At 32.9% G+C, this 14,136-nt stretch overlaps 1 protein-coding gene across 1 annotated transcript in view; it reads right to left on the reverse strand.

Annotated features, from left to right (window-relative positions):
- Nucleotides 1-13,545, reverse strand: part of LOC118186226 (uncharacterized) — a 167,855-nt gene extending 154,310 nt beyond the window's left edge. Inside the window, exon 1 of the mRNA XM_035356303.2 lies at nt 13,387-13,545. Within this exon, the coding sequence (XP_035212194.1) occupies nt 13,387-13,441 (55 nt within the window). The 5' untranslated portion in view covers nt 13,442-13,545. The remainder of the gene's footprint in view (nt 1-13,386) is intronic.
- Between the last annotated feature and the right edge of the window lie 591 nt (nt 13,546-14,136).

The raw sequence follows: 14,136 nt of genomic DNA on the forward strand, positions 1-14,136 counted from the left end.
ATAACAGCACTTTACTGAAGATTTCAAAGGTTAGAGGTTATAAATTCTTTGGTTCAAAGTGCACGGGATCTTTTTGTTGTAAAATGGCGTCCAGTTCTTTGAAACGTTATATAGATGATTTAGATTCTTCAACCGAAGATGAAGGATGTGTGTCTGATGAGCAGTATTCATGATACTTCCATGGTCAGCCTCAAAAATAAAAAAATGAAGATATACTCAAGCCGAAGATTGTTTCTGACTACAGTCTAAATATGGGTGGTGTAGATCGCTGTGATTAGGAAATATCCTTTCATCCAACAATCCGAAAACGTCAGGAAAATATTATAAAAAGATATTTTTACATTTACTAGACAAGATACTTTGGAAGTATTTACTCTATAAAAATGTAGTTGAGAAACGTATTACATTTTTAGAATTTCGAAGCCAAGTTGTAGAAGAGCTTTTACATAAATATGATGATGCAGCTTCTGGACAAAAGAATGTTGGCAGACCACCTACAATAGATAACCTTGCCCGTCTTACTGAACGACATTTTATTTTCTATATTCCTCCTACTCCTGTGAAACATGAGCCTACAAGACAGTGCAAAGTGTGTTGTTCGAAAAAGGATAAAAATGGGAAAAAGATAAGGAAGGAAACACGATTCTGGGGTAGTGAATGTGGAGTTGGTTTGTGCTTGGAAAAGTGTTTCCAGTTGTACCACACAAAACTGAATTACTGAACTTCGAATAGGTATTCACTTTTATTTTTTTTTCATTTATTTGTTTTTTAGAAAATAATTTGTTTCATTTTTAGAAAATAATGCTCCGCTAAAAGCGAACTTTACAACTGCCATATTGAGTAGCAGCCGCCTCAAGCAAATACGCAGTGGCTACAAAACTTTAAAAATTTTACCCATGTACTTCAAAATATCAATTTTTAACTACTTAAGTATATTTTATTTTGTACTAAACATTTGATTTTTCCAATAAAAAAATTTGACAATTTGTGTACCCAAATCATCAAAATAACTCGACAGTTAAAGAGTTAAGCACGAAAACCTCACGCATTCAGTCTTTCGCCAGGAACTAAGCCAGGAACTCGTGTCATCTGCAATTTTTATTTGCCTCATCCACTTTGTTATTTGAAAGTTCTAATTTAAGAGTAATAGCTAAGAGCAATATTTAACAAAGATTAGACTCTATGTCTCTAAATTATTTGCAAGGAAGGTCTTTTAATCCTGAACTTCAAATTTTCTGAAAAAAAACTATATGAATTTACTCATCTAGAAATACATAACAGTAAAAACAAAATTAGTTAGTAATGTTCTATAGCTAGGTACTAAAACCAATAACGATATTTGGCAATATAATAGCCATTTGGTGACTTTAAAAATATTCAAAATGCAGATTTTAAATTTAAATTAAAATTTAGAATGTACCCAAGCTGATCGATAGACTTGACAAAAATATAAGATAATGAAACAAGAAACGAAGAGAGGGTGTTAGTTCTATTTAACATTTCAACTTGAAATGTTAAATAGAACTGACAAAAATTTGATCTTTGAAAAATTAGATCAGAATACAAAAAGTGCTAGAAATCCTTTTAATGTAGAAAGATGTCTCTTATTTTCGTCATTTTCGTGCAATACAAAGTGTATACATTTTACCCGATAATAAATATGGTGATTGCAGTCTGAATGAATGGAAGAAATGAAGTGCAATAAAAAAATTTTCACTATATTAGTCTGGTTTATACAAATTACAGTTAGCGAATTTGGTTGAATTACAGAAGTTATTTAAATTGCAGACACACCGGCAGTCGAATGTTGAAATCACTTACCATACCTAGGTCGTTGTAGGTTCAAATCACGGTTGACGGACTGACTGTATGCTAGCTTTCGTGATTCTTCCCATCAATACCATGAAAACAAGCCATTTCCCATAAAAAAGGCCCTCCCGTTCTTCAATAGTAAAAATGTTGTAAATAATCCTCTTGGTTAATTTTATTTCGGAAACACATTACAAGCTACATTTCATTTTTACCTCCCGCCAAACTATACACATAGGTAAGGGAGATAATATTTTCGGTCCAAAATTTTAGTACTGAGTTCCCAGTGATTAAGCATGAATTAGGGTCCCCACAACGCATTTTAACTATTTTCAGAATGATATCAGTGTAAATGTGTGTAATGAATTTATATCTACGATAACTCTTATATGAAACAAAAATTTCCATTTTCTGATATAAGGTATTTCTCTCGCCTTCGTGGTGTAGCGGTTCTGCACGCTGGGCCGATATTCCAGAAGTCCGTGGTTAGATTCCGGACGAAGGCGTTTGCTAAATTTCATCTTTCCTACTTCCAAAAAATACCTAATGTCTCTACACCGTATTTAAACTTTATGTATTCAGATAAAAAGCGGATTAGATTTTGGGTAAAACTGGACAGTCGGGAAGTGGTCTTTACTTGAAACCAATGAAGACATGTTTACACTAGCGGGACTTCGAGCACAAAAAATGCGCATGAACTTTACGTCTCCACTAAAGGGGAAAATCTTGGAATCGATGAAAAAACTGCATTTATAGCTTCATCAGTCTCATCTTTGGAATGAAAACGACATAAGTTCTTCTGTAGATTGCAATATAGCAAAAGTCACACATAGCTAGATCGGGTAAACAGGGTGGATGTTCTATTACTTTGATGTGTTTTTGCTCATGAACTTCAACTGTCCATCCTGCTGAATGAGAAGATGCATTGTCATGGTAGAATATGAGTCCTCTAACATTCACTTCTTGGAGAATTTCTGGAAGACATTTAGTGATGTACCAGTTAGCTGTGACTGTCTTCTGTTCTTCCAGCTTTGTCCAGTCCTGTACTTCTGAAGAAAACGGCATACATTACTTTTTTCACTTTTGGCACGTTGTCTTTTCACCATTGTGGGCGCCTAGGATCATCTTCAGAGACCCTTCTTGCCATGCTGGAACATCAGAAAAGGTATATACGTTTCATCACCAGTTATGATTTTAGAAGTCATGCGGTGACCATTATCTTTAATCTATTATCTTACGTAATCTAAGGGTTTCTTAACTGATTCTGACACGCTCCTCTTTTCGGTGCAAAGTTAAACGATGGGAAACCCTCAACAAACCAGTTTTTTCTTATGCAATATTTCATGAATAAATTTATGTATGGCGGTGGATACAGTGTTAAGTTCCTTCTGGATCATTTGGTAGGTGCAGCGATTATTATTGATTAACATTTCACATTTTCCGTATGGTAGACACGTTATCCGGGATTGTTGCTGACAAAGGCCTTAATGTGAGTTTTTCATCATGTAGAGAGTTACGACCTCTGTGAAATTCTGTAAACCATCTGCATGCAGCAGCACGAGATGCAGCCTTATTTCCTAAATGCTAATTGTAGACACTGAATGCACACTTCTTGATTTAATCCCACTTTAAAGTCATTGCGTGATAATGTTCTCGCGTCAAATCCATTTCTACTTCTGCCTAAAATTTATTCTACGCTAGACTATTTGCAATTGGAAATGAAAATTCATCCGCTTGGCTAAAATAGTTCATATTTTCAAAATCTAACCGTTAATATTTTTCTGCCACTTATCGTCTGCGCGTATCTTAAAAGTTCCAGAGTGACCTTCGTACACACTCGTTTGTTTTCGGTCCAAGAATTCGCTAGAGAGTTTTCATTGAATAAGCACGGATTAGGGTCCTCACAACACATTTTTACTAATTTTAGTTTGATGTATTGTAGCTCACTCTTTCTGAGTTACGTCTTTTTGCTTAAAGAAAGTTTTTCTACCTAAAATAAGCTACTTTATCCAGCCCGTTGAACTATCGGGAATCGAACCCGAAGATAATAATCAATTTACATACATCTTATTCACTGGATTTTTGAAGATATCTTTTTGTGAATCTTTTTTTATACCAGTATTAAATATATTTGTTTAAAATATGTTAAGTGCTTTCTTTAAATTGTTTGTGCAATCTGGGAGTTTTAGGATAGCCGAGTGTGATTATTTCATCTTGTTTTACGCTTCTAATTAGAGCGATATTGATTTAATTTTTATTTACTTTTATGTAAACTTTATGTCCGTAGATTTTATTATTTTTCGACCCTTATAAGATCCTTGTGACACATATGCAGATTTTTTTATAAGACACCAGAATGCAAAGTCAAACCGTTTAAAAGTTGCTCTTTTAGTTATCGCTACTGTGAATACAGACGAATTCTACCAAAAATGTTGTGATACCTATACAAAGTTTAGTTGAAGTCTCAAACTGATAATAAGACGTAATTAAATGTCTACATTAAGCTAACATTTCATAGATCTGTTTTTATATTACTGAAATGTTTGGCTGATAGTATTCAATAATTTTTCTCAAAACATCCCTTAAAAATCAATAAAAATATTTTCACGTAACCCTAAATACTATTTAAATACTTTTATTATCTGTAAGTCTTTTACTCATTTATATCGGTGTTGTACATTTCTGCCTTTGATACGCCTGTACTTTATTATAACTGTACAGTTTGATATCACAGTTTACAGAAATTGTATTCAACAAAAAGTCTCGATTTTGAGAAAAATGAAGCTTGTATTTGTCATTGGATGAAAACCATTATATCAGGCTCTTCCTGCTAGTTTTTTTTATTCTTCGGCTGATTTAAACAAATCGCCAATGTCCTTTCAAGTCAAGGGCCTACCAGCGGCCGAGCGGTAAAGTCGTTGAACACTCTTAGTTCCGACCTGGGTTCGATTCCAGCGAACGGGCTAGTTGCATGGAAGCTTTCGAGGTTTTCCTCATATGTAACGTCTAAACTAACCAGCTTCCCTTACAAAATCCTCCACGAAGGCATCCATACCCTAAGGCAACTTACTACGTAGTCCTTACATGCTTTGACATAAACCAAGTAGACAGACTTTTCAAAACTATACGTAGAATTTATGTCCGTTTGTAGTGAACGGGACTTTCTGTCGTAGAAGTTAATGTCAGAAAAATTAAATTTAGGACCTCTTTACTTATTTAAAGCCATATCCTTGCTACGTTCCTATCCTACTGCCTCTGCTATAAAATATAAATATAATTTTGAAATATATATCAATAATGAAAAGTATTGTTTAATCATCAAACAAGATTTTTTTTATAATTCAGATGAAAATTAATTTCCGTTTGCGCATTTGAAAGCGTATTATTAATGACAGCAGCTGTTTCAGTTTAGGAGATATGTCATCTTTATTCTTATACAATTATTTTATAAAAGTTAAGAGAATGTGGTAAAAATGTAAAATTGTTCATTGAAACTAATATAAGAGTCTAATTTCTAAAATCAGTTTAAAGTATGTTGTTAAAATAAAAATACTGTATTAATTATGTTTGCCTAAAATACTTCAAGGAAAAAAATGAGCTTCACAAAACTCGTTTTTATGATAGAGCGTTACCAAAGCAGAATAAATTATTAAGGCTCCTTAAAAAATTTAGGAATACTGTGTATTGTGGTCCAAAATATGCCTAATAATTACATTAGGAGTATGTCTACTCAGATTAAATGAATGCAAAGAAGAATTCTCACTGACAGAAATTTAAAAAGCGAAACTGCAACAAATGCGATGAGTATAAAAATCCGCTCTAAATACTTGTATCTGAATTATTATTATATATATATATATATATATATATATATATATATATTATATATATATATATATATATATATTAGAGGTATCAGCTTATTGCTGAAACATGCTGTAAATAAAACATCATTTTCAAAACTTAAGTATAGTATTTACAATTGTTTCCCTTTCCTGAAATATTTAGTGAGCAATACATCCTTCAGAATATGAGACCTGATCATTTAGCATAGACGTATGTGTTTACGTGAAAGTCCGGTTTTACGCCTCTCTGACTATAGCAGTAATTAAAAGCATGTTAAAGAAGACGACTTGCGAAACCTACCTCAAAAGAATAAGGTTACTGTCATTATATGTGATACTTTTTTACTCAAATGTATGACGTATTATCGCTTAATAATGCATTAAAATAAACGTTGGGCAGAAGTTGGGCGTTTGAGATTCCGATTTCTCGGAACTTCTGTAATCATTTCCGGCTAGCGCGCTGTACCAGAGAACGTTGCTTTATTAGAACAGAAGAGTTAAAGAGAAACGTATGTATAAAATGACACTGTTATGATATGAACTCCAAAAAAAGCAGGTGGCACACGTGTACGCCGCCAAATTCTCCGAAAAGGGTAAATACGAGAAGATTTACGTCATTTAAAGAGCGAACTTGGTTTTACTTTTCTTGCCCTTTTTTTTATCTCAAGCTTTATCCAAAAAAAAAATATTTCGGAATTTGCCAAAGGAGCAGAAAAGATAGTCTTCGGTCTAGTATTTTTTGCTTCCTTCAAAAAAGATATATATTTTTTTTTTTTTTTTTTTTTTTTTTTTTGCCAATTAAAAAAGATAGAAATCTGTAAACGAATGATTGAGAAGATTATTATGTGGCTTGCCAAAGCCTTTTACGTTAGCCTATTCAAAACGAAAGAATTTTTTTCTCCTTAGATTAAAACCCTGCATGATACTTTAATCTGAAGAGGGGAGTCTTCCCCCTTTTGTTATTTTAATGGTGTAAATGTTTTTAAGATTTTTTTTCTACTGTTCCTTGTGTCAAAATTATACACCTTGTTCAATACTCAGCAAAATAAACCTTATATATGTTATACTTTTATGACTTTTTTATTTCTAATTCTTCCTCTTGTAATTAAAGTGTTAGATTAATTAATAAGCTTTTTACTGGTATATAATGTGTTCTTATAATATGAAATACAGAGGTCAAACTGTTCCTCATCTCACCTTTAGCCTTTAAAGGGAGTCTTCAAAAGAGAATTCAGCCTTTTTAAATGTAGTACAATACTTTAAAAAAAAGGCGATTTTGTTACTGGGAAAAAACAGGTGTCCGGAATATCCTATGGTATTGTTAACCCATCGAATGGAATCTTAGTAACAAAATCCCTTATTCAATGTATCAAAAGACCTCCTACTTGTACTTCCGTTGACAATTTATTGATAGAAAACAAATACGCGTGGATAATGTGCACTTAGATTTTAAATGATCCTGTACTAAAAATAAAGACGACATTCTAATATACGGCACACAAAAGAAAAACCCGAATTAATTATGCACAAATTAATTATGCAATAATTATGCACAAAAAAAGATGCGCAAAAAAACTGCTGACAGCAGTTTCAAAGGAAAGTTGGTCTAGCTTTTCTTTTAAGCTGGATGCAGTTTCTAATGAAACAAGCCAGAGTATTTTTGACTCACATTTATTTAAGTATAATATTATGCTATGTCTAAGTTTTTCGAGTGGTACATTAGCTTCTAGAAAAAATCTTACTGAAGTCGTGTTCCAAAAATAGTAGCATTTGATTGCCTAAAATAAGATACACAGAAGTTCACAATTTAAATTTCACTCACGTGGTACGCTTGCAATCCTATTTAAAAAAAAATTCAGATGATGTTGATTATGGCAAAGCAACTCGAGGTCTATCTGCTTATGGGGAGAGATGCCCTAGTGGAGAACTTTCTAAGACAAATTGGTTCGTAGCCACGTTACATAGGGGAAAACCCCGAAAATGTCGGTACAGTCAGTCCACTCGCCGAGATTCTGGCCCCGGTCGAACTACCAGTGTTCAGCGACTTTACCGCTTGGCCATTGGTGGGGTTGATATTGATTAAGAAAACACTCTTCATTTTAGACTCAAAAGAGAGCAAATTTTTCTGGGTACGTACACACGTGCATTAATTATTGCACTTTAAGCAGTTTGGTTCGACAAAACACTCGAGGGCTATCAGCCTAAGAGAAGGGATTCCTTCGTGGAGGGCCCACCAGCGGCCGAGCGGTAAAGTCGCTGAACACTGATAGTTCGGTCCGAGGTTCGAATCCCGCGAAAGGGCTGGCTGCATGGGCGTTTTCGTGGTTTTCCCCATGTGTAACGAGCATGTGTACGAGCCAGTTCCCCTTAGCCAGTCCTCCACGAAGGCATCCCTCCCTTTAGGCAGATAGCTCTCGAAGCTTTGCCATAATCACATACACACCCTTCGTGAAGGACTTCCTACCAGAACTGATTTGTATACACGTTACACACGTGGAAAAGAATACGATGGAATCGCTCATGTAGCCAGCCCGTTCTCCAGAATTCGACCCCAGGACAGAAATGCGTTCAGGAAATTTACCCTTCAGCCGTTGTTGGGCGCACTTTCGCAAAGATAAATAAAAGCACGATAGTAACTGTTAGCACGGAAAGTACATGCTAATAATTTTCTTGCAATAAACTTTACTGTTTTGAAAACATGGCAACATGGGAGTTTGTGAAGGTGTATACTCATTAGGATATGCAATTATAGTGAAGATATTAATTAGTGATATTTTATTTTATTCATGCTGACAATTTTGTCTCGATTCAAACATTATTTCTCCACTCAATTTTCATACACATTTTCAACAAGAAAAACATTTCTGCAAGAGATCTTGACTGAAGTACAAAGATTTTTCACCAATTATGTTAATGAAATTATATATCGAGTTAATGATTAGGAATGCTAGTTAAACTAATACTTTCTGCTTAAAACTTCAAGCAGACTGGAACTAACAGCCGCTCTTTCAGTGGAATCCAATGCTAGCTTAAGAGTTTTCACCAGTAGGAGGTTAATGAATGGTAGGCAATAGATATGAACCGTATCACACTGAACTAGGTTTGGTGATAGTAGCTACAATTATTAGTAGCATTTGTCTGATATATGAGAGATTTCATAAATTTTACGCCCTTTTTATAGAATCAAAATTTACTAATGCATTTTAAATTTCTAATCTTGAATCATATTGGTTTAGTAATAGGTTATATAGCCCATTAGCGGTCGAACAGTAACCAACAGTCATATATTAAATTCGTTATAGAGCCCGGATTCAAATCTCGGGGAACATGCAAGTTGTAACGGAAGTTTTATGGTTTTTCCCGTGTGGAACGTTTCCCTTAGAAAGTCTTTCATCAAGTCACCTCTTCTCTTAGACATACAGTCCTCCCGTGCTTTGCCATCATCTAATTAATCCAAAAACAAATTATAAATGATAGCATAATACGAAAATTTTAGAGCAAAAATTACTTTCATAAAGAAAAGTTATTATCTTGAGCCATGTGTACTTATTTGATTTACTGTACAGCAGTAGAAACGGTTTAACTTCACGGTGTGAAACTTGTGGCAGTTTCGCGTGATTTAGTTCAACTTCTGCTTGTTTTGAGAAAGATTTTTCGGTTAAGCTGGAAACATCCATTTTCGCAAAATTTTAGAGAACAGAAATCAGATATTTCTCATTTTAAGTGAGCCAAAGTGTTGTGTTCAGCGATCTTCCGCTCAGAACAAATCTCAAATAAGCTTTCTGCGTAATACACTAAATAGATAAGTAAAGTCTCTTTATTTTTAGTAGGTGAATAATTTCTTAGGCGAAATACAGGTAAACAACTGAGGGCTATATTGCACAAAAAGTTTTTATGTTATTCTTCGCTTAGACGTCTCGCTACCTCTCTAACAAATTGTTTCACTCCAGAACTTAAATATTTCATTGAATAAATTATTTTTAAATTTAATAGTCTTCTGAATCGGAATTTTTCTAAACAGAAACAGTAAAAAAGTAGATATTCTTGAATAATTCTTCTCAAATAAAGGAAGCATTATATAAATTGTAGCTAAAGGAAAATTAAATAGTGAAAAGACAAAAAAAGGTTTCTTCAGCCCAGCTCCTAATGCAAGAGGAGGCTCACCAGCGGCCGAGCGGTAAAATCGCTGAACACTGGTAGATTCCGACCTAGATTCGATTCTAGACGAACGGGCAGGTTGCATGGGCGGTTTCGTGCTTTAACCATGTGTAACATGTGTGCGAGCCAATTTCCTTTACAAAGTCCTCCACGAAGACATTCCTCCCTCTAGGCAGATAGACCTTGCGTGCTTTGCTATAACCAACTAGACAAGGCTAGGCGTAATGCATGATGAAAAGCTGCATTCAGTAACGCACTTACCGTCTTATAGTAACTTATGATTTTGCAAAGAAAACAAAGTGCATGGTTATTCAAAATCAGTCACACTTTTTTAGATCAACGTATTTTCATAGCTGTTAGACTCGTATCGATTTGATATACATCAAATGGAAAATGAAATCTCTCAGAATCTGAGAATTTCACTAAGTCACTAAACGAAGGAATGTTTGGTGCTGCCACTTAGAAAAAATAGATGTTTCTGAATGAAAATTGTATGATAACTGTACAGCAGAAGAGGGCTTTTGTGCGCTGCTCTTTTCGAGATTTTAATCGGCATTCACCTTCCCCCGCTTTCATTTATATTATAGAATTTCGCTAAAACATTCTTAGCTGGCATTGGCAATTCTAATAAATAGATTGGCAATATTTAACAGTTCTTAATTTCTAAAGTTCCGCATGTTAAATCACATTTTCCCATGTAATCTTTACGCACATAAATCTAATACCAGGAGAAACTTTTATATTTCTGTGCTCATATGTGTGTGTATGTATTGATTTTACATATGTTAACCGTATCAAACATGCCTCATTAAATATTAGAAATCACAGTTTAGAACGTTTTATTAAAAAATACAGTAAAGAAATCATATAGAATAATTAACATTTTATATTCTTTATTTTAATTTTAGTATCCACAAGCGTCAAAGGAATTTCGAAGAGCAATTATTTTCAGTAATTTATTGTTTTATTGAAAATTTCTTTTGCTTAAATTTTCCTCATGCTGACTAAAAATGTATAAAAAATTTTATTCAGAAAATAACTTTCCTTGTACGAAAACTATCTCATTCTTTCATTCTTTCTTTTAATGTGATTCGTATGTAGCATTTTCTTTCATTTGAATAATCATAAAATTAAACCTGATGGGAATAAAATACAATGTCGAATGTCAGGCAAATCATAAATTAAATTTTTTACTACTAGCTATATAATGTCGCCTCCATTTTAAGTTCTTAGCTAAGGCGATATAATTAGTTAAGTTTGTGTAAAGCGCATTCTAATTAAATTAATTTATGAATGAACAGTAATTCGTTCATATTAATGGTTACTCATATAAATTCGTTCATAATGAATTTGTAATATGAATTCGTTCAAATTAGTCTCATTAGTTCAATATTGTTCAAATTAGTCTCATTAGTTCAATATTGTTCAAATTAGTCTCATTAGTTCAATACTGTAAAACCCAAGTTTTATTTTCAAAGGCCTTCTTATTTATATTTTTTCTTTCTCAGTCAGTGCCGGATTTGCGTACAAGCTGCACAAGCTATAACTTAGGGCCACTGCGTTCTTGGGAGGCCCCCAAAATTATAGAATTTCCTTTATATAGAGCTCTATATTTCAAATAGTTTAGGAGCTGATCAAGTTTACATCCGGCCCTGCTCTCAATTCCAAGCGAAAATAAAATTTAATTTTTCACCATTTCGGCTATAATGATAACATCTTTCGTGCTAATCTTGTGACTAATATTTGTGTTACAAAAATGTAGTTAGTATGATATGACATGAAACTGTAAACAGAGAAACATATTATTTATACTCTGAAATTCATGAAGACCATAAAGATGCCTAAAATATTAATTTTATAAGCAGTAATTTTATCTCTTAAATAAATTCTTATCTTTCATAATTCTTAAACAAACTAGTAATCCATAAATGGTAAAACCGGAACTTCCTGATAATTATTTATTTCTAAATGCTAAATATTCGCCTCTCGTCATTTTTGTATAGAATTCAGAAGTTCTGTTATTTATGTTTTAAATCTTCCTGTTAAAGTGCTGTTTATTAAAGCAGTGATGTAAAAGAACAAGAGAGAAGTTTCCTATATAAAACATTTATATTTAATATTGAAAACAATCGAAAGAAATCTCCACTTCTTTTCATTAAAATATGGCCAAAATACTAAGAGCAACATAGTTTTAAAACTATAAACATAACTTAGAATTTATTTCGGACTATTATTTGATGAAACTGATAGAAAGAAGATAATTAAAATAATGGAATTATAATGTTTTTATCTATTAAAAGTTGTTACATAAAAGAGGTTACAAACATAACTGAAATTGCATGGCATATGACATGATTATGATAGAATTAATTAGAAAGTTACTGAATTATAGAAGCTCTACAATTTGCTGTACTCTAAAGATAAAAGAAGATGATCGATTTTTCTACTCGATAACTACAAGAATCTGTAAAAAGGAAAGTGTAACCTCAAGTATATAAAGTGAACCGATATATTGTCAAATTTAGAGTACAGGCTACTTTAGTGTATGTAATGTCAATTTTAGAATCAGAAATTTGTGGAACTGCACATAAAATTTTCCCCTTACTCCTTTTCAGCGAAATTAGATTTATCATTTACATCTTTTGATCTACATTCTAATATTTTTTATAGAAGCTTTGAAACCGGAAGCATTAAAACGCCCTTGAAATTACTTAATCTTTTGCAAAATTGAAAAATTCAAGAAATTATTCTAATCTTGAAAAATATTAAAAGTTTAATGTATGCTCCCTCTGATTTGACGAACGAAAAGTACAAGCCATGGGAGTCTACTCTATTTTAAGTGTCACTTGTAATTCTGGATAAATTAAAAGTAGCAGAATAAAAAACATATGAGTAAAGGAAAGCATTCTGCTTTTCACTGCAGTTTTGAGAGATTCAATCATGGAAACTAATGCTTTTTATTCTTTGTTAAGAAACATAAGGAAAATAAAATTATGTTTTATAAAAAATTCCCTTAGTCACTTTAGACGTAAATCATGGTTAGAACATAATCTTAGGAAAAGCTAAAAAATTTATCAATTAGTTTTTGTTTCCATCTATAATTAATAATACATTTAGTATCTCTGTTTGCAGTATAGCAAATTATACTTTAGCCTCGTAATCATATATGCTATTTGATTAAGTGAAAATTCTGCATTGTACTCTTTCCACTAGGTTGATGGCAAAGCATATTTAAAAACATGCTTTTTTTAACTTTCAAGATAACATTATTTTCTAGATCCGGTGTCAGAAACTTTAGTTCTCTTATTTATTGAATAAAAGTTAGAATTCAGTTCTCCTTTGTGGGCTTAGAACACATCGACCATTATGTACAATAAGAAAATAAATTTTAAAATAATTTGTAGAAAATTATAAATTGTAAACGTGAAGAGCTAAATGAAGAGCACTCCCTAAAGTTTGACTCTTTTGGGGATTTGCTTTTCGCGCGCTCAATTACTTTATAAACTTCAACAAGAGGGGGGAAATATGTAATTAAAACTAAAAAAGAGTATAAAGGTTTGACATATAATCTTACCTTGAGAAGCGACAGCATAGCAAGTAACAAGCAAAGGAAATAACCCCATTATCATCAGTTCCGTTGGAATCGGAGCGGAGCTTAGCAACAGGTGTTCGCCTGCGAAAGAACGCGCCGTCTTCTCCGCAGTCCAAAAAATAAGGGAAAAGAACGCCAGGCGGCTACGGCAGCAACTATTGGGATGATCTCATTCCTATTAGACAACGAGAGCTGCGCTAAATTTCGAACAGCTCATCTGGAATTCATTGGAAGTTTGATAAAGGCTTGATGCCCGCCCACTGAAGGTAAATACATGATAAACGCCCACTAAAAAGTACTCCGCTGCGTACAAAAAATTATCGAGAAATCTTAGTTTTTTTTAATTCAAACGATTCCAGAAGTATTTTCAAAAAATCGTTTAATTCTTCGCTTTGACTTTAAAGTTAATATGATGCCTATAACTTATGTTATATCGAGATGTCTTATGTGAGATTTACTAGCACATTTCCCCAAAAGTAAAATTAAACACTCCTTTTTCTAATTTACAAAATTCCAAAACTTTCACAAAACTTTACTGCAGCTTCCCAATGTTTTAATGCTGAAAATAGCATGCATTTTATTCTACCTGTCGAAACATTTTTAGTGTCTTTTATTCTCTTATATGTTTTAAATAAATTTTTGGCTCAAATTTTTTGAGGATTTCAAAGATAATATTTTTTTTTTTTAATTAAGAATATAAAATAACGTTTCACGAACAAGAAGCAATCGTTA

Source organism: Stegodyphus dumicola, chromosome X1, assembly GCF_044657685.1.
Source record: "Stegodyphus dumicola isolate Sdum_Otavi_A_Nest chromosome X1, ASM4465768v1".
NCBI classification, from domain to species: Eukaryota; Metazoa; Arthropoda; class Arachnida; order Araneae; family Eresidae; genus Stegodyphus; species Stegodyphus dumicola.